This window comes from Lepisosteus platostomus, chromosome 8, assembly GCF_059453375.1.
Source record: "Lepisosteus platostomus isolate fLepPlt1 chromosome 8, fLepPlt1.hap1, whole genome shotgun sequence".
NCBI lineage: Eukaryota > Metazoa > Chordata > Actinopteri > Semionotiformes > Lepisosteidae > Lepisosteus > Lepisosteus platostomus.
Window position 1 is genome coordinate 18,705,871 of NC_142618.1, and position 21,141 is coordinate 18,727,011.

At 52.8% G+C, this 21,141-nt stretch overlaps 1 protein-coding gene across 1 annotated transcript; it reads right to left on the reverse strand.

The window, feature by feature from the left end:
* Positions 1-251: 251 nt before the first annotated feature.
* Positions 252-10,589, reverse strand: rtn4rl2a (reticulon 4 receptor-like 2 a). The gene is made up of 3 exons (XM_088642676.1): positions 10,292-10,589; positions 6,935-7,161; positions 252-6,592 (listed from the first exon to the last, which is right to left on the reverse strand). The coding sequence occupies exons 1-3, from the start codon at positions 10,353-10,355 to the stop codon at positions 5,468-5,470; spliced, it is 1,416 nt and encodes a 471-aa protein (XP_088498802.1). The 5' UTR covers positions 10,356-10,589; the 3' UTR covers positions 252-5,467.
* Positions 10,590-21,141: the final 10,552 nt, after the last annotated feature.

The window sequence follows — 21,141 nt, forward strand, 5'->3', positions numbered from 1 at the left end:
GGTGTGTGTGTGTGTATACAGAGTCTCCAATAAGAGTCTGTACTCCAGGTGTGTGTGTGTGTATACAGAGTCTCCAATAAGAGTCTGTACTCCAGGTGTGTGTGTATATATATACACAGAGTCTCCAATAAGAGTCTGTACTCCAGGTGTGTTTATATAGAGAGAGTCTCATAAGTATGTAGTCTAGAGTTTACACATATATAAAAATTTTATAAACACATTTGTCAAAAAACAGATCAACAACCAACATATTTTTGTAAACCAAATATAACATTTATTTATTTTTTTATCTTTCCTTTTAACAAATTTTCTTTGAAATCAAAAACAATCTCACAAAAAAGATTTTTTTTTCTTTTCAATTCACAATTGAACATGAGTCACAGCATTCAAAATCCAGAGTGAAGGAAACTCACAAACACACACACCCACAGAATATGAGTACAGCAAGATTACAGAAGAGGAAAGCACCAGCCCCGACCTCACCAACATGGTTGTCAGGGCAAGCAGGTTTGAGTAAAGGAACAAAAGTGGCTTGACCTCACCAATATGGCTGCCAAGGTGAGGCGATATGCCCTCACCAAATTGGCCCAGTGGCCAGAATAAGTACACAAACAACAAAATAAATTTCAAGCCAACCCCACTTATGTGGTGGCCGGCGTGAACTCAAAAACACAAAAGGACAAACAAGAAATGAAAAACAAAATCTAACTTGACCTTTTTATATGGTCAAAGTGTATTCTTCTGTTAAAAAATCCAGATCTCATTTTAGAAAAAATGTCCCTCAGTCTTCACATTATAATGAAAACAAGCATTCAACAGAAAACTTCAATCCGTAATGAGAGAAGGAACATTGACATGCACAGGTAAGGAACCGCAAAGCAAGTGACAGGCTGGCTTTAGCTTGCTGGCTCTCAGACTGATGACAGACGTGCTGAGAGCTGGCAGTAATCTCTCCTTAATCTTGAACTCCCCCTTCCTCTACTGCATTTAAACCAGGAAGGATTGGGTCTGTCGGCTCTGAAATCCCTAGATTACAGTGCTGGCCCGTCCTCCCTCCTCCTCCTCCCTCTCTGTTGCTACTTCACCAACCCCCAGAGTGACTAGACTGGTTCCAGCATGGACCACCTTCTCTCTCTCTCTGTCTCTCCATCTCCTCTCCTGTCCTCTCCCTCTTCTCCTTCTCCTCTTTCTCTTCTCTCTCCTCTCCCCCTTCTCTCCCTCTGTCTCCCCTTTCCTCTATCTCTTCTCTCTCTTTGCCCCCTGTCTCTCCCCCTTCTCTCTCCTCTCCCCCCATCTCTCCCTCATCTTCCTCCGCAGGGGTAATTCCTGCTGGTCTAGCGAGGAAGAGAGGGCCGAGAGGGAGGGAGGATGGGAAACGCCGGCAGGACTGAAACAGGTGTCCAGATCCGCTCCGGTCCGCCCACACAGCTCGGGAGGAAGCTGCTCCAGCAGAGGCGCGCGCTGGCGGAGGAGAGGAAGGAGTGTAGGAGGGGAGTGGAGCCGGAAGAACCACAGAGAAACCGGGAGCAGTGGGCTTCGTCTCACTCTCTCCCAGGCCCTGCGTCCTCCATTTCCACAGTCCAGCCAGGAGACCTTGTCAGGCTTCATTCAGTTTGTCTGGAAGCCCAATAGATGGTCAGACAACCAGGGTGATCTTCAGACACCAATAAGTCCAATAGTCAGCCAGCGTGGTAGTCAGTAAGTCAGTGTCAGGTAGTCCGGAGGTCTTTCTGTCAGTGTCAGATAGTCAGTAAGTCAGTGTCAGACAGTCCGGAGGTCTTTCTGTCAGTGTCAGATAGTCAGTAAGTCAGTGTCAGACAGTCCGGAGGTCTTTCTGTCAGAGTCAGATAGTCAGTAAGTCAGTGTCCGATAGTCCGGAGGTCTTTCTGTCAGAGTCAGACAGTCTGGAGGTCTTTCTGTCAGAGTCAGATAGTCAGGAAGTCCAGCAGTCAGTGCGTCAGATAGTCCGGAGGTCTTTCTCTCAGAGTCAGATAGTCCGGAGGTCTTTCTGTCAGTGCGTCAGATAGTCAGTATGTCCGATAGTCAGTACATCCTTCAGTCAGTCAGTGTGTCAATTAGTCAGGAAGTCCATCAGTTAGTGTCTGGTAGTCCATCAGTCAGTCGGGTAGTCAGTGTGTCAGATAGTCTGTCAGTCAGTGCTTCAGAGAGTCAGTGTGTCAGATAGTCAGCATGTCCTCTCGTCAGTCAGACAGTAGGTCCTTTATTCAGTCAATACGTCTGATCCTCAGCCAGTATGTTCTTTAGTCAGTCCATCAGCCAGACTGAGTGTAAATCCGGCATCCAGCAAGTGGTTCCATCGTCACAGTATCAGGTTGCCAGGCAGTCAAAATGTCAGTCAGTTGGTTCATCAGGATTCCAATTAGCCAGCATGTCAGTCCATCGGCATCAGTCAATCAATCAATCTCTGGCTATGTCCATTTAGTCCGTTGGTCTTTGTGTCACTCAGTTATCCAGTTCGGAAGTTTGTAAGTCCACTGTTAGGTCAGTCCCTTGGTCCAGCCAGCACTCCCTTTGTCAGTCTGCAAGTCAGTTCCTTGTCCAGGATCCCAGATTCCGAACACAAGGGGGGAGGTTCACACTGGGAATGGTGGTCACAGCCCAGGAACCAGCTGCACTAGGAGCAGTGTGGCTTGCAGCCCCTAGGGGGCAGTGTGGAGGGGCAAGGGTAGGGCTAGGGTGACAGGACAGAGCAGACAGAGGAGGGGGTGGAATCTCTCCTGCAGCGCTGGGAATCACGGGGTGGGCAGAGCCGAGGGACTCCACAGCGCGGGAAGACGAACATGAACGAGTCAAAAACAGAAGATGGCACGAACGCCAGGAATAAGGATATAGAAACAAACACAGCACAGAAAAAGAAAAGGAAACCTGAACTGGAACGTCACGCGTAGATCTGTGTATTTGCGGTTTCATTGTCCACACTGAGGCTGTCTAGTCCTGGTCCTGGAGGGGGCGCTGTGTCTGCAGGTTTTGTCAGTCTCTCTAAAGCAGCTTCTCCTGAAGAGCTGGGAAAGGCTGTTAAATCGGTGCGGTTACACAAATATTTAGGTTAATGAGAGCTCTGTGGGACTGAAAAGGACTGGGGAGCTCTGGTCAAGTCCATCAGTGCCAGTGTCCTGCAAGAGTGAGTATCTCTGGAGTAGACACACAGGTGCACAACTCTGGTTGAGGATTTCTAGGTCTATCGAAATTAACAGCTAAAGAAACTTGAAAAGGACTGATTGGGTCCAGTAAGCTGACAGTCAGCTCAATCAGGTCAATCAGAGCAGAGGTGGAAGAAACAGACACAGAATCCACTGGAGCTCCAGGACTAGAGCTGTGGTGAGCTTCCGCGCCACACAGATAGAAGATTGCACCAGCCGAAATGCACGTGTTCCCCTTGCCAGCAAGTTAATATGCAAATGATCTGATGCCGGGGTAGTAAAATGTGTGCGCTAACCTCAGCGTAGTACGTGTGCGAGATCTGGCGCTCAAGTAAGCGATCGTCTGCGTCAGTCCCCCCCCCCGCCCCGGGTGACAGGTGCCGCATGCTTCATGATCTCCGTGTCTGACCGGCCTGCTGGAGCCTGTCGAGGCTCTGCCTGTGCCGGGAACGCATCGCGTGCCATTCGATTCGGAAAAAGAACAAAAAACAGCGACGTGCGAGCTCCACAAACAGAGACAACATCTACAGCAACAGAGGCAGTTTAAAAATAGAGACTGTGTAAATATAGAGCCTATATGCATATCTATATAGTATGTGTTTATGTACATACAGTATGTATGGAAATATATACAGTCTGGTACAGTGTGGTGTGGATATTGGTGTCAGCGTTGTTGTTTCCAAAAGGCGGATTCCAAAAATAAAGATGCATATATTTTGAAAAACTAACACTTTCAGCTCTGTGTCATCCAGTGACTTCTGCATGCGTGCAGTATGTGTGCACATTGTATTAAAACCTCTGTCTCTGTCTCTCAGAAAACTGGAAGCAATTTAAACCTGATTTTCTCCTCCTTTCAAACCGTGCCTGGATCACCTCCTTGTGGCTTCCCTGTCTTTGTCTGGTAGCACCCGGTCACTGGGAATCCCCATCTTTTCGCTGGGAACATTCCGACCATATCTACCCTGGACACGGGCGACTTTGTCTTGGATCCCTCACTTTGCTTCCGGTGTGTTTAATGGGTTAACAGGGCCTAGGAACGATTTCTCCTTTTAAAAAAAAGATATGTGTTAGTGCGCGCACACTAAAGAATTTCTAAAGCAACGTGGATTCAAAGATTTTTTTTTACCGGACTTAAATCACACTCTGCCAAGAGGAAGCTGGCAGAAACAAACTACAAACTGAGGAAGAATCGGTAACAGAGCAGTCAGAGCAAGCAGTGTATAGCAGTTATAGGAGCAACCATTGTTGCAGCGATAGCAGCACTAGCAGTAGGAATAGTAACAGTACTAGCAGTCGCAGTAGGAATAGTAACAGTACTAGCAGTCGCAGTAGCAGTAGGAATAGTAACAGTACTAGCAGTCGCAGTAGCAGTAGGAATAGTAACAGTTCTAGTAGTCGCAGTAGCAGTAGGAATAGTAACAGTACTAGCAGTCGCAGTAGCAGTAGGAATAGCAACAGTACTAGCAGTCGCAGTAGCAGTAGGAATAGTAACAGTACTAGTAGTCGCAGTAGCAGTAGGAATAGTAACAGTACTAGCAGTCGCAGTAGCAGTAGGAATAGTAACAGTACTAGCAGTCGCAGTAGCAGTAGGAATAGCAACAGTACTAGCAGTCGCACTAGCAGTAGGAATAGTGACAGTACTAGTAGTCGCAGTAGCAGTAGGAATAGTAACAGTACTAGCAGTCGCAGTAGCAGTAGGAATAGCAACAGTACTAGCAGTCGCAGTAGCAGTAGGAATAGTAACAGTACTAGCAGTCGCAGTAGCAGTAGGAATAGTAACAGTACTAGTAGTCGCACTAGCAGTAGGAATAGTAACAGTACTAGCAGTCGCACTAGCAGTAGGAATAGTGACAGCGCTAGCAGACGTAGCGGTAGCTGTAGTAAAAGTAGCTGCACTGACTGTGGTGGCAGTAGTGTTGCTGTGTGCTGTAGCGGTAGAAGTAACGGTAGTTGCAGTGCTAGCGACAGCGGTTTGTAAGTCAGCTGTAGCGGCGGCAGCAGCAGTATTAACGGTGTCTGCGTTCGTGCCAGAGGCAGCCGTAATCGGCCTTGTCGGTAGCGTAAAACGGCAGAGATGTCAACAGTACCCTACTACGCTAGACGCCCTCCGCCTATCCGCCCGCACTCCAAAAGACTCGGGTAACACACAGACACTCCGGTCTCAGGGTTCGAAGGCCCTCGAACGGGCAAGAGACAAGTAAAGAGCAGGAGTGGAGTGGGTCAGAGTTTAGAGGAGTGGGGCAGTTTCAGGGTAAATAGGCAGGCAGGAGATGTTTCTCGTGGGACGTGGGGGCAAAGAGGGGGGTTCAGCCGAAGAGCAGGTGGAGGGAGAGGGCAAGCAAGGCCAGGGCGAGGGGGTACAGGCGGGCGGGGTGGGGCAGGGATGGGGGCGATGAGGAGGAGGGATCAGAGACATCGAACCCGGGTGGGCATTCGAGCTCAAAGCAGCGGACGGAGGAGGCGTCCTCGTTGCCGTAGTTGGCCCAGTACTCCTCCGCGTCCAGCTTGGGCAGCGCGACCTCCTCCTCCCCGATCTCATACTTGGAGGACGAGAAAGAGGTGGACGAGGAGGAGGAGGGAGGCAGGGAGTTGTGGGGCTTGTTGGAGGAGAAGGGGAAGGCCTTGACCGTCTCCGAGCTCTTCCCGAAGATCCCCTTGGAGCTGGAGACCGGTTTGGCCTTGGAGAACCACCAGCGGGTCTTGGTGCTGAAGGTAGTGGTGGTGGTACCGGCCAAGGAGCCCGGATCGGGCAGCGGGCAAGTGGCGAAATCCATCTCCCGGAGGAACCGGAGATCCACGCCGCGCCTCAGGGAAGGGGAGGAGCACACCAGCTCGGAGCTGGACACCCGGGATTTGCGGAACCACTCCCACAGGGAGCGGGCCTCGCAGCCGCAGGACCAGGGGTTGCCGTTCAGCCTGAGGAACTGGATGGAGGCGGTGTCCCGCAGGACCTGTCCCGGGAGCTCCGAGAGGGAGTTGTTGAACAGGAACAGCATGGTCAGTCTTCCCAGGTCCCGGAACGCCTTCCTGTTCACCTGCCTGATCCGGTTTTCGTGCAGCAGCAGGCGGTCCAGGTTGACCAGGCCCCGGAAGACGTTCTCGGACAGCGTGCGGATGCGGTTGCCGTGCAGGAAGAGGTGGGTGAGGTTGACCAGGTCGGAGAAGAGGTCGTCCTGCAGGAGGTGCAGCTGGTTCTCCTGCAGGTAGAGGAACTGCAGGCTGTAGAGCTTGTGGAAGATGTCGTGGGGCAGCACGGAGAGCCGGCAGCGGTGCATGTGCAGGCTCTGCAGCCGCTCCAGGCCCCGGAAGGCGCCCCCGTCCAGCCAGCGCAGGTAAGGGTTGTCCCCCAGGTCCAGCTCCTCCAGCTCGCGGAGCTCGCTGAAGGCGCCGGCCTCGATGGAGGTGATGTTGTTGGAGTACAGCCACAGGACCTGCAGAGAGGGCAGAGGGCAGAGGGCGGGGGTCAGAGAGAGTCGCTGCGGGTCAGCAGAGAGCATGTGGTCAGGACAGAGCAGACGGAACAGGTATACCCACTGCAGCAGGGGAATACGCACACTGTAACACACACACAGATTGTATATCACTCACCACCAGCAGTGCATTGCACCAGAACTCCTGTGTGTCACACAGAGGACACACTACAGACACAGAGAGGACAAACCACTGACACATAGAGGATACAGTGCAGACACAGAGAGGACAAACCACTGACACACAGAGGACACACTACAGACACAGAGAGGACACACAGAGGGCACACACGCCTGCCCTACCTGTGTCTCGAAGCCGAAGGAGTCGGAGCGCAGCTCGGTAATGCGGTTATTCTGCAGGAAGACTCTCTGGGAGTCGAAGGGGATGCCGGCCGGCACAGTGGTGAAGTTCTGGGACTGGCAGCTGACCGTCATGGGAGAGGGGTAGCACACGCAGAGCCGGGGGCAGGCGGACACGCCGCCCGGCCGCACCACTACACACCACACCACCAACCACAGAGTGAGGCCGCCTGGCAGAGAGAGGAGAACACGAGGGGTTAGTAGGGAGCAGCACAGGGCAGAGGGGAGACGGCAATAAACTGTAATACAGTATCAGCATTCCTGATCATCACCATGGGTCACTGTAGCACAGTATCATCATTCCTGATCATGACCATCATGGATCACTGTAGCACAGTATCATCATTCATGATCATGACCATCATGGATCACTGTAGCACAGTATCATCATTCATGATCATGACCATCATGGATCACTGTAGCACAGTATCATCATTCCTGATCATCACCATGGGTCACTCTAGCACAGTATCATCATTCCTGACCATCGTGGGTCACTCTAGCACAGTATCATCATTCCTGACCATCGTGGGTCACTGTAGCACAGTATCATCATTCATGATCATGACCATCATGGATCACTGTAGCACAGTATCATCATTCATGATCATGACCATCATGGATCACTGTAGCACAGTATCATCATTCCTGATCATCACCATCATGGGTCACTGTAGCACAGTATCATCATTCCTGATCATGACCATCATGGATCACTGTAGTACAATATCATCATTCCTGATCATCACCATCATGGGTCACTGTAGCACAGTATCATCATTCCTGATCATCACCATCATGGGTCACTGTAGCACAGTATCATCATTCCTGATCATGATCATCATGGATCACTATAGTACAATATCGTCATTCATGATTATCATCAACATCATCATCATCTTGGTTACTGTAGTACAGTATCATTATTCATCTTTAACCTTTCTGATTATCATCATCACCATCAAGGTCACTGAAGCACATTATTATTATTATTATTATTATTATTATTATTATTATTAGGGAAATGCAGTCGGTGGTTTAGGCAGCTGGTGGTGTTGTTGCGTTCTGAACTAACCAGTTCTTCGGAATAAGGAAGAAGCGAACTACTGTACACACAGCACAACCGCACAGAGACGAGAGACGGATTCCGAGAGAGGGCGAACCGCAGCTGGAATCTCACACCGTGGCTCAGCGCAACTCAAACAGATCTTGCAACCGCGTTGAACGTCAAAGCCCGCTTCTGGGAACTGAAACCCACAAGACGGGCTGCTGTTACTATAGCCGCGGCAATGAAACCACCGGCACGCAGCCCTCGTCGCCGCCGACAGGCCGGGCCCGGGGCTCAATGGAAAACCTGCGAATCCATTGGCGTCACAACTTGGAACAGGAGCCGCGTGTGCTCATCTATAATTCACCGCGTGCATAATTCAGCGCGCTCCGGCCATTGAGAAAGGTGTTCGGTTACCGGAGACAATGGGGGCTCATTGAGGAAAACGAGCACGAGGCAGCGGCTGTCCCGCGCGCAACATTTTCCTACGCTCTCATTTCGGGCTCGCGGTCGCGCCTCATTGACCGTGCGCGCGGGCACACGCGCTGCCGGTGCTCCGCGGAAGCCGCGGTCTGTGTCGCCCGGTCTCTGCACTCGACGACCCGCGACTGCTGCGCTGTCGTGCGTGGGGAGAGGGGGGTGTTCTTCCTTGTGTGCTCTGCAGTGCATATGTTTTTTAATCCTGCTTCGAAAAACACTCTAACTTTTTTTTTTTTTACCAGTGCAGGAAAACATGTAGCCTGACTTATTCATAATGTTTCCTTGACGCGCAACTGTTTAAAACCAAGCGCCCTATCTTTACGCTTTTTCCCACACTGTTTGATCACTAACAATCTTTGTTAATCTTGCTTTGGAAGATTATTACGCGCTATCCAGCTAAAATCTCGACCGATTTTAGCTGCACCTTGAACCCCCTGGAGCCTGAGGTGCGGAGCTGCGCTGTAGCAGACTGGGGATGGTAGAAATGAGAACGGTGTTCAAACTGACGGGAAAACGTGTTAGAGTTGGCAGCTACATCTCAGATCTAAGTAACCCGAGTGTTAGTTTTCTATCTGGGACATCTCCTTGGAGTACTGCGTCACCAAAAGCTGCATAACGAGGACCAGCGCGAGCCCTCGCTCCAGGTGCAGCCTCTTAAATAGTCACTTGTCATTTCTGATTACAATCATGTCACCTGCTTTAATTGGAACTTGATTTGAACTTGTCGTTTTCTTTCTAATCGGTAAGACGCTGAGCGCATTGTTCGCACTGAAAACGACAACAAAGAACACATTGTACTGAGGTAAATTAATGTCACTAATGATTTAGGAATGTTATATCACCATATTTCCCAGACTTTGCCAATTTTGCTCTTGTCACTGCCCCTGCTAGCTCTTTTGCGCTCAGTAATTCTGTCTTCCTCCCACGGCAGGAGGGACTCTGACAGGCGCGGGCCGCACTGACCGGCTCTACCGATTTCAGCAGAAATCTCTCCGAGCTCGTTGTGAGCCCGGGTGTCCGGTCCTCGTACAAGACTCTCGCACCCGCCGCTGCGCTCGGGCACAACCGCGAGAAAGAAGTTCTCTTCCTCCCGCAGTGTGTAAGCGAGGGGCGCAAACGGAACGAGGCTGTTCCGACTTGCTCCACACCCCCACCACCCTTTGTGTAAAGAAGTGCCTCCTGTTCTGACCGGAGGACCTCCTCGAGCTGTGACTTGAAGGAGGCCAGGGTATCGGCTTCAGCAGCGTTACTGGGTAGCTTGTCCCAGACTAGCACAGCCCAGATACATCTCTTATCATTCTGATCTTAAAACGCTGAGAGTGTTTTACATGCATGCATTCTCACAGGTTATCGGAAATAAAAGAAAGTGTTTGAGCGATCGAGCCCTTAGTGGCACACTCCGATGGGTCCACTCGGCACGACTGAGCTCCCAGACCTCAATCTCCCCAGCTCTGTCTCCCTGGCTAACATTAATATTAGTATTAACTGGCTAACACATTAATAACCGTTAACACTGGTTAACACAGTAATACTCCTTAACAATGGCTAACATTACTAACCGTGAACACTGGCTAACACAGTAATAACCGTGAACACTGGCTAACACAGGGCAGTGAGCGCCACAAGTAACAACTAAACCTCACAGCACCTGAAAAGTGCTTTTTCGAGGACAACCTTGCGTTCTGTCACGACTGATAACAACAACAGTGGAAGCAGTCTTAGACGGACGCAGGTCTGACAGAAAAGAGCCCCGCAGAAGACCGGTCACTCACTTTTGAAGTTGCGAGCGGTGGAGCTCCTGCTCCTGGAGCTCCGTGTCCTCGAGCGGGTTTCCATGTCCAACCAAAGCCGGGAGCGAGTTAGCCTGAGGCGGGCGAGGCGCTGCGTGCTATCTCCGCTGTGAGCAGCTCTGGTGTCGGAGGCGAGTGGCGCTCGCTGGGTCTGGCGGTGAGTTGCCGGTTGACTGCTGGATCTGCGGCTCGCGGCGCCTGTTATAGCCGGCGCGTGCCTACGATGGGGGCTGCGGCTGTTCCTACACGCCGCAGCCGGGTCAGCTCGGCGCGAGGGCGGGGGGAGGAGGAGGAGGGCGCCGTGCCCGGTGATGACGGAGCCGGGAGAAGGGGGGGGACCCCGAGGAGGGGAGGGGAGGAGACGATCCGGAACTTATAAATAGAGGGCAGAGCATCGATTTTCCTTCCCCGCTCTTCTGTCAGAGCGCCCAAGACACGGTCTCATGGTTCTCTGTAAATTAAACACGCCGAGAGAAACTCGGTCCCCGTTCCCCCGCCCTCGTCACCGATTCTGTAGAAGAACACCGGGCGGAGAAACGAGGAAACTGGCCGCGGTGTCAGGCTCAGTCCATCTCCCGCGCCCTCACCCCGGGCCCCACACGGGCCACCCTGACCCGAGCCTCGCCCGGCTCAGGACACCGGGCGCGCTGCTCCCGAGCCGAGACCATCCCGGACACGCTCTGAGGGGCCGGGGGACAGGGGGTGACAATTAGCTAGCACTAATGAATCCAGGGCACAGGTTTTTGGACAATGCGGACCCCATGCTCCACACAGACAGCCAGGCGGCCATAGCAGTCTGGAATCGAACCCGGGCCCGAGAGCTGCGGGGTTGTAGCGCTGTGTGTCTCGCCACGGTGCGAGGGTGCAGTCTGAGGGTCTCTGATGCTGGGCTTTGTTGGGAGAAGTTGGCCTGCTCTACCACAGCTAAGCACCAAAGCAAAGAGACACTAAATGCTCCATCACCCTGCAGCTCACTGGCAGCCCCCTGGAGCTCAGCAGGAAGGAGCCTGGTCAGTACCTGGTGGGAGACTCCTGGGAAAGCTAAGGCTGCTGCTGGAAGAGGTGTTAGTGGGGCCAGTAGGGGGCGCTCACCCTGAGGTCTGTGTGGGTCCTAATGCCCCAGTATAGTGATGGGGACACTGTACTGTAAACAGGCGCTGTCCTTCGGATAAGAAGTAAAACCGTGGTCCTGACTCTCTGTGGTCAGTAAAAATCCCAGGGTGTTTCTCGAGAAGAGTAGGAGTGTTACCCTGGTATCCTGGGCAAACTTTACCCATCATGGCCTCCTAATAATCCTCATCTCTGAACTGGCTTCTGAAACCTCCACACTGAGAGCTGGTGTGTGTGAGCAGACTGGTGCATCATTCAGGTGGGGCTGCACACTGGTGGTGATGGAGGGGATCCCCATTACCTGTAAAGTGCTTTGAGTGGAGTGAGCAGAACAGCGCTATATAAGTGTCAGGAATAATCATTAGCAACAGTGCAGCTGGTCGGGTCAGAGCCAGGTCAGAGCCTTCAGCTCCGCCAGTGACAGTTGTGAACTGGAGCATGTTTTCCTTCCCATGAGCCTGGTGTTCATGAGGCTCCAGCCTTTGCTGTACTTGACCAGCAAGTTCTACTGGACTGGACTGGCCTGGCGCTGATGTGAGATCGATCAGTCCCTCCCTCAGCTGCTTCTCACTGGTGCTGATCCCTGACAGAACCACTCCAGGTTCTACTGGACTGGACCTGACCAGACCGGACCGGACCAGCGGTGCTGTGAGATCGATCAGATTTCGCATACCCCAGCTTCTCTCCATGGAGACACGTCTGGTCAGGTCCAGTCCAGTAGAACCTGGAGTGGTTCTGTCAGGGATCAGCACCAGTGAGAAGCCCATTACAATCTCCACACGCAGGAGTCACACAGCTGAGGGAGGGACTGATCGATCTCACAGCACCGCTGGTCCGGTCCGGTCTGGCCTGGTCCAGTCCAGTAGAACGTGGAGTGGTTCTGTCAGGGATCAGCACCAGTGAGAAGCCCATTACTTTTTAGCAAGGCCCTTAACCCCAGCTGGGGGTCAGAGCGCAGGGTCAGTCATTTATATGGCACCCCTGGAGCAGCTGGGGTTAAGGGCCTTGCTCAGGGGCCCAACAGAGTAGGATTCCTCTGCCGGCCGCAGGATTTGAACCGGCAATCTTCCAGTCACAGGCCCAGATCCTTAGCCACAGAGCCACCGCTCCGCCCTAAAAAGTAATGGGCTTCTCACTGGTGCTGATCCCTGACAGAACCACTCCACGTTCTACTGGACTGGACCGGGCCAGACCGGACCGGACTGGACCAGCGGTGCTGTGAGATCGATCAGTCACTCATCCAGCTGTGTGACTCCTGCGTGTGGAGATTGTAATGGGCTTCTCACTGGTGCTGATCCCTGACAGAACCACTCCACATCTACTGGACTGGACCGGGCCAGACCGGACTGGACTGATCCGGACCGCGGGCTTCACAGATGGAAAGCAAGAAAAAAAATGAAAAACCTTCTCCATCAGCAAAACACTTTCCCAATGGCTGGAGCTGGACAAGCTTGACCAGCTGTCGGCCGTCTGATTCTAAATAAAGCGAAGCTGGAGAAGGCAGCAAGAAGACGGGGGCTGATCTGCTGGCCAGCTCAGCGTGTGTCAGCGGCCGAGGAGCGCGTCCCCGCGGACCGGGGTCTCCCCCACTCGGGCTCGCAGCAAGGGGGGGGACCTCGCCCCCCAGTCCGCCCCCCCGCAGACCGGGCCCTGGTCAGCTGATGACCGGCGGTGGGTCAGCCGGTGCTGGAGAGAGATCGAGGGGCTCCCGGGACCCCAAAACAGAGCCCTGCAGGGCAAGGGCACCGGTGGGAAAAGAGGTCACGTTCACTGGGGAGACAGGAGCCCAGTCAGCTGGGGAGACAGGAGCCCAGTCCATTGGGGAGACAGGAGCAGAGTCCACTGGGAAGACAGGAGCAGAGTCCACTCGGGAGACAGGAGCAGAGTTTGCTGGGGAGACAGGAGCAGAGTTTGCTGGGGAGACAGGAGCAGAGTTCGCTGGAAAGACAGGAGCCCAGTCCGCTGGGGAGACAGGAGCCCAGACAGGAGACTTGAGACAGCCCAGACAGGAGCAGAGTTCACTGGGGAGACAGGAGCCCAGTCCATTGGGGAGACAGGAGTCCACTGGGAAGACAGGAGCAGAGTTTGCTGGGGAGACAGGAGCCCAGTCCGCTGGGGAGACAGGAGCCCAGACAGGAGATTTGAGACAGCCCAGACAGGAGCCCAGTCCGCTGGGGAGACAGGAGCCCAGTCCACTGGGGAGACTGGAGCAGAGTCCACTGGGGAGACTGGAGCAGAGTCCACTGGGAAGACAGGAACAGAGTTTGCTGGGGAGACAGGAGCCCAGTCCGCTGGGGAGACAGGAGCAGAGTCCACTGGGGAGACAGGAGCAGAGTTTGCTGGGGAGACAGGAGCAGAGTTCGCTGGAAAGACAGGAGCCCAGTCCACTGGGGAGACAGGAGCCCAGACAGGAGACTTGAGACAGCCCAGACAGGAGCAGAGTCCACTGGGCAGACAGGAGCAGAGTCCACTGGGGAGACAGGAGCCCAGTCCACTGGGGAGACAGGAGCCCAGTCCGCTGGGGAGACAGGAGCAGAGTTCGCTGGAAAGACAGGAGCCCAGTCCGCTGGGGAGACAGGAGCCCAGTCCGCTGGGGAGACAGGAGCCCAGTCCATTGGGGAGACAGGAGCAGAGTCCACTGGGGAGACAGGAGCCCAGTCCGCTGGGGAGACAGGAGCCCAGTCCGCTGGGGAGACAGGAGCCCAGTCCGCTGGGGAGACAGGAGCCCAATCCATTGGGGAGACAGGAGCCCAGTCCGCTGGGGAGACAGGAGCTTAGTCCGCTGGGGAGACAGGAGCTGCACGCCGGGTGGCAGGGCACAGGCCTGCTGGGAGCCGTCCCACTCTGCCCCGTGGGGAGCCGTAGCAGGAGCGACACGACAGCGCCCCCTGCTGGGAGACCGAGCCGGGGTGAGGTGTCGGCCTCACGGGGTGTCCCCAGCCTGCTGCCAAGAGCCCCTCCAGCACAGACTCGCTCCTGATCTCCGCACCTCCGGGACGCCCATCCGGCAGGGAGAAGATATCAGTGAAAACAGAGACTGTAGTTTGTCTGCAACAAGTATTATAAGGTGATGTGTTAAAATATTATTTTACCCCTTCAAATGAAATCAAAAAGACCCAGTTAAATGATCTCTTTTTCTCTGCTCTACTCTGATGAACAGATCAGAGTGAGAAGATAGCAGGGGAATAGAGCTGTACATGATTGTACAGGACTGTCCTGTGTCTGTACAGTGTTAATGTCCTGTAGTGTCCAGTCAGTGTGTCTGGACTGTATTAACCCCTCTCTCTCAGTGCAGTGTTAATGTCCTGTAGTGTCCAGTCAGTGTGTCTGGACTGTATTAACCCCTCTCTCTCAGCGCAGTGTTAATGTCCTGTAGTGTCCAGTCAGTGTGTCTGGACTGTATTAACCCCTCTCTCTCAGTGCAGTGTTAATGTACTGGAGTGTCCAGTCAGTGTGTCTGGACTGTATTAACCCCTCTCTCTCAGTGCAGTGTTAATGTCCTGTAGTGTCCAGTCAGTGTGTCTGGACTGTATTAACCCCTCTCTCTCAGTGCAGTGTTAATGTCCTGTAGTGTCCAGTCAGTGTGTCTGGACTGTATTAACCCCTCTCTCTCAGTGCAGTGTTAATGTACTGGAGTGTCCAGTCAGTGTGTCTGCACTGTATTAACCCCTCTCTCTCAGTGCAGTGTTAATGTCCTGTAGTGTCCAGTCAGTGTACTGCAGTGTCTGCACTATGTTTCCTCTGTGCACTAGCTGTGTTGTTACAGTGTGTTGTACAGTAGTTGCTCAGTGCTTGCTGCTGCATGCGTCAGTCTGTGGGCTGCAGTTAAGGGGTAGAAATCATTTCTTCACACAGAGGAGGAAGATGGCTATATTAAGACACAGGAATCATCGCTGCTCCATCCTTTCTCTTCCCTCCTCTTTCCCTGTCTCCTTGAGCTTCGCTCTCCTCTCCCGATCTTCCTGTGTCCTTAGCAGGACGCTCTTCAGCCGGACACTTACACAAACAGGTTCGCTCATGCTGGCTCTGATCCGAATCAGCTTCACCTGTGAGCTGAACCCCACTTAAACACCTTTGTTTTCCTTTCCTGTCAGCTGGCAAAACCTGGTGGAATAGGAAGATGGGAACACCCCCTACTCAGTGAGATTCGGGCAAATACTAAATCGGCATTGTTCAATGTCCGCGCCACAGTTCAAGCCTGTACATTCCACTTCAGCTCAAGGGGGCATTTAGATGATACTCCTCATGGAATGACAAAAAAACTATTCTGCTCTGGGATTCACCCAGTGAATGAAGACCATATACTGTACATGAGACTGTCCTACACTGACAGGATGAATTCAGTATCCACAAAGGCATTGACAATATCAACTCAGGGGACTTCTTCAGAGTCAGAAAACAAGACCCCCCACCAATAAAAAAGGCTTTGGATAGATAGCATCATGTCTTGATCTTTGATCTTCTCTGCCAAACCCAGACTGTTCAAAATAACTGTGCTGTGGTATTCTTTTATCTCACTGATGAGCTCTAAAGCAATATTTCAAACAGGGCTATGTTATAATTCAGATACCTGTGTGTTCACTGGTGTAGCTCAGGACATGTGGTTTGGTAGAATCACAAAGGTTTCTCTCTCACAAAGGCCTTGAGAGAGCAGGATTCATGAGGACAGGAGTAGAATTCATGAGGACAGGAGCTGGATTCATGAGGACAGGAGCTGGATTCATGAGGCAGGAGCAGGATTCATGAGGCAGGAGCAGGATTCATGAGGACGGGAGCTGGATTCACAAGGACGGGAGCTGGATTCATGAGGCAGGAGCAGGATTCATGAGGACAGGAGCAGGATTCATGAGGACAGGAGCAGGATTCATGAGGACGGGAGCTGGATTCATGAGGACAGGAGCAGGATTCATGAGGACAGGAGCTGGATTCATGAGGACGGGAGCTGGATTCATGAGGCAGGAGCAGGATTCATGAGGCAGGAGCAGGATTCATGAGGATGGGAGCTGGATTCACGAGGACGGGAGCTGGATTCATGAGGCAGGAGCTGGATTCATGAGGACAGGAGCAGGATTCATGAGGACAGGAGCTGGATTCATGAGGACGGGAGCTGGATTCATGAGGACAGGAGCTGGATTCATGAGGCAGGAGCAGGATTCATGAGGATGGGAGCTGGATTCACGAGGACGGGAGCTGGATTCATGAGGACGGGAGCAGGATTCATGAGGACGGGAGCTGGATTCATGAGGACGGGAGCAGGATTCATGAGGACGGGAGCTGGATTCATGAGGACAGGAGCAGAATTCATGAGGACAGGAGCTGGATTCATGAGGACAGGAGCTGGATTCATGAGGCAGGAGCAGGATTCATGAGGCAGGAGCAGGATTCATGAGGACGGGAGCTGGATTCATGAGGACAGGAGCAGAATTCATGAGGACAGGAGCTGGATTCATGAGGACAGGAGCTGGATTCATGAGGCAGGAGCAGGATTCATGAGGACGGGAGCTGGATTCATGAGACGGGAGCTGGATTCATGAGGACAGGAGCAGGATTCATGAGGACAGGAGCAGGATTCATGAGGACGGGAGCTGGATTCAGGAGGACGGGAGCTGGATTCATGAGGCAGGAGCAGGATTCATGAGGACAGGAGCTGGATTCATGAGGACAGGAGCAGGATTCATGAGGACAGGAGCAGGATTCATGAGGACGGGAGCTGGATTCACGAGGACAGGAGCAGGATTCACGAGGACAGGAGCAGGATTCACGAGGACGGGAGCTGGATTCACGAGGACGGGAGCTGGATTCACGAGGACGGGAGCTGGATTCATGAGGCAGGAGCAGGATTCACGAGGACGGGAGCTGGATTCATGAGGACAGGAGCTGGATTCATGAGGACAGGAGCAGGATTCATGAGGACAGGAGCAGAATACACAAGAACAGGAGCAGGATTAATGAGGACAGGAGCAGGATTCATGAGAAGCATACATGAGGACAGGAGCTGGATTCATGAGCAAGATACATGAGGACAGGAGCAGGATTCATGAGGACAGGAGCAGAATACACGAGGACAGGAGCAGGATTCATGAGGACAGGAGCTGGATTAATGAGGACAGGAGCAGGATTCATGAGCAGGATACGTGAGGACAGAAGCAGGATTCATGAGGACAGGAGCAGGATATACAGTATGAGCAGGATACATGAGGAGAAGAGCAGGATATACAGTATGAGCAGGATACAGGAGTAGGATTCATGGGTAGAATGTGTGAGGGCAGTCCTGCATGAGTGTAGGAAAATATTTTGGTAAATAGCCAACCACTATATCATTTAAAAAATAATTGCCAAGTTGTGTTGTTAGACTCCTCCGACGTTTAACTGCTGGTTGTGTTCAGCTGTCTGATCTGGGCTCTGAGGTACGGCGCTCATGATCACAGACAGGGGAGGATGAGGAACAGCCCACAGACTCTTTCGACCTGCCCAGCCTCAAGCCCCTTGTCTTTCAACACATCGCAGGCAGCACCACCCCGTACCCCGTGTCTGTGTCTGCTTTCGTCCCGGACCTGGGGTGCTGTCGGTGTGGAGTTTGTATGTTCTCCCCGTCTGCACGTGGGCTTCCTCCAGGTGTATAATTGTGTCTGTGTGTCTTGCGATGGACGGGCGGCCCGTCCTGCTTTGTGCCTGCTGCTTTCTGGGACTCTGCATTGGATAAAGCGTTTAGAAAATAGTTGGGTGGATAAAATGGAGAGGACAACCGGTAGCTGAATCGCATGATCAGGATAAGTGCATCAGCAACGAATGGAGTAGAGGAGCGGCCCTCACCTACGGTATCGCATCCCTGTGAGTCCCTGGGGGGCCACAGGGGGGCACTGTGTTACTGTGAGCTGAGAGGCCCATCACTGGTCAACCACTGAGATGGCCAACATCTCAGCTGCCAAATTGTACCGCGACACCTGAGGAGTCACACTAGTGGCATGACTCAGGCTTGAACCTATGATCAAAGAGCTTAACCTGTTGAGTCTGTTAGGAGACCCCATTATGATTTAATGTATGTGTCATATTGCGAATTAAGCTTGGGATTCTTCAAGGTCACCTCTGTCCCCAATGATCCCCTATGTCAAAGAGAATTCTACACCGAGGGGATGAGATTCCGTTCCATGACAGACTCAGTGCCGATTGAGCCCAGTTGCAGTCTCCTCACTCTAAGCTCCTCTATCACCTCCTCAGTAAACTTGGTGACCGAAAGGCATCAGAGTCTGTGATGCAAGCAAAACTGTATCCTTCCTGGGGTTCGATCATAAGAACACAAGACAGGTCTCTTCCAACAGACCCAACGTCTCTCCTAACAGGCTCAGAGTCTCTTCCAACAGGCTCAGTCTCTCCCAACAGGCTCAGAGTCTCTTCCAACAGGCTCAGTCTCTTCCAACAGGCTCAGAGTCTCTTCCAACAGGCTCAGAGTCTCTCCCAACAGGCTCAGAGTCTCTCCCAACAGGCTCAGTGTCTCTCCCAACAGGCTCAGAGTCTCTCCCAACAGGCTCAGAGTCTCCCAACAGGCTCAGAGTCTCTCCCAACAGGCTCAGAGTCTCTCCCAACAGGCTCAGTGTCTTTCCCAACAGGCCCAACGTCTCTCCCAACAGGCTCAGAGTCTCCCAACAGGCTCAGTGTCTTTCCCAACAGGCTCAGAGTCTCTCCCAACAGGCTCAGAGTCTCTCCCAACAGGCCCAACGTCTCTCCCAACAGGCTCAGAGTCTCTCCCAACAGGCTCAGAGTCTCTCCCAACAGGCTCAGAGTCTCTCCCAACAGGCTCAGTGTCTTTCCCAACAGGCCCAACGTCTCTCCCAACAGGCTCAGAGTCTCTCCCAACAGGCTCAGTGTCTTTCCCAACAGGCTCAGAGTCTCTCCCAACAGGCTCAGAGTCTCTCCCAACAGGCTCAGAGTCTCTCCCAACAGGCTCAGTGTCTTTCCCAACAGGCCCAACGTCTCTCCCAACAGGCTCAGAGTCTCTCCCAACAGGCTCAGAGTCTCCCAACAGGCTCAGAGTCTCTCCCAACAGGCTCAGTGTCTTTCCCAACAGGCCCAACGTCTCTCCCAACAGGCTCAGAGTCTCTCCCAACAGGCTCAGAGTCTCTCCCAACAGGCTCAGTGTCTTTCCCAACAGGCTCAGAGTCTCTCCCAACAGGCTCAGAGTCTCTCCCAACAGGCTCAGTCTCTCCCAACAGGCTCAGAGTCTCTCCCAACAGGCTCAGAGTCTCTCCCAACAGGCTCAGAGTCTCTCCCAACAGGCTCAGTGTCTTTCCCAACAGGCTCAGAGTCTCTCCCAACAGGCTCAGAGTCTCTTCCAACAGGCTCAGAGTCTCTCCCAACAGGCTCAGTGTCTTTCCCAACAGGCTCAGAGTCTCTCCCAACAGGCTCAGTGTCTTTCCCAACAGGCTCAGAGTCTCTCCCAACAGGCTCAGCATCACTCTCTTTGCTGTTAAACCCTCAGTCTGGTTTTGAGGTCAGTGAGGGAGACCACAGGCCGGAAGGCACTCTTCCGGTCTGTGATCCTGCCCTGGTGCCCGGCGTGTGTGTGTGTACACTGCCACACGTTGGCCAGACCATGGGGGAAAGGGGGGGGGGGGAATCTATGCCCAGGCATGCCCAGGTGGCCCGGCACGTGCCCTGGCTCCCTCTCGCCCACCCGGCCTGGCAGCGCGGCTGTGCACGGAGGCAAAGGTCGCTGAAAGGCGCTATAAATGGCTCTGATGTCAGAGGCATTGTTTCCAGCCGACGCAGGCTGTGACAGCGTCACGCACACGTTCGTGCAGCGAAGAGGCGAATTTAGCAACAACTGGAAGAGGCAGGGAAACAATGTTTCCATTTAGGATTGCCTGATGTTCCCCGGCTTTATTTAGTGCAGATGACTTGATCAGAAAGCGCTCTGATTGACGAGCCGGTATTGTCAGGGCTGCTTATTGAAACTCTTGCTCTTTGTCTCCGGAGGCGTGTTTTCCAGGGCGTCACTCACTGCTGTCTGAGGCTTTGTTCTGGGTTTTTTCTATTTTCTGTCACTTTGAACATTTCTTCATTTCTTCACGTTTCTTCATTTTCTGTTCACTTTACTAATCTCCCTCCGCTCTCCCCCTCTCGCCCCCAACCTCCTACCCTCTCTCTCCATCCTGCCCTGGAGCTGCGTCTCTCTCTCAGTCCCTCCATCCCACCCCTTCGTATTAACCCTTCTCTCTCAGTGCAGTGTTAATGTGCTGTAGTGTCCAGTCAGTGTGTCTGGACTGTATTAACCCCTCTCTCTCAGTGCAGTGTTAATGTCCTGTAGTGTCCAGTCAGTGTGTCTGGACTGTATTAACCTCTCTCTCTCAGTGCAGTGTTAATGTCCTGTAGTGTCCAGTCAGTGTGTCTGGACTGTATTAACCCCTCTCTCTCAGTGCAGTGTTAATGTCCTGTAGTGTCCAGTCAGTGTGTCTGGACTGTATTAACCCCTCTCTCTCAGTGCAGTGTTAATGTCCTGTAGTGTCCAGTCAGTGTGCCTGGACTGTATTAACCTCTCTCTCTCAGTGCAGTGTTAATGTCCTGTAGTGTCCAGTCAGTGTGTCTGGACTGTATTAACACCTCTCTCTCAGTGCAGTGTCAATGTCCTGTAGTGTCCAGTCAGTGTGTCTGGACTGTATAAACCCCTCGCTCTCAGTGCAGTGTTAATGTATTACAGTCAGTCAGTGTTAGTGCTGTATATTATT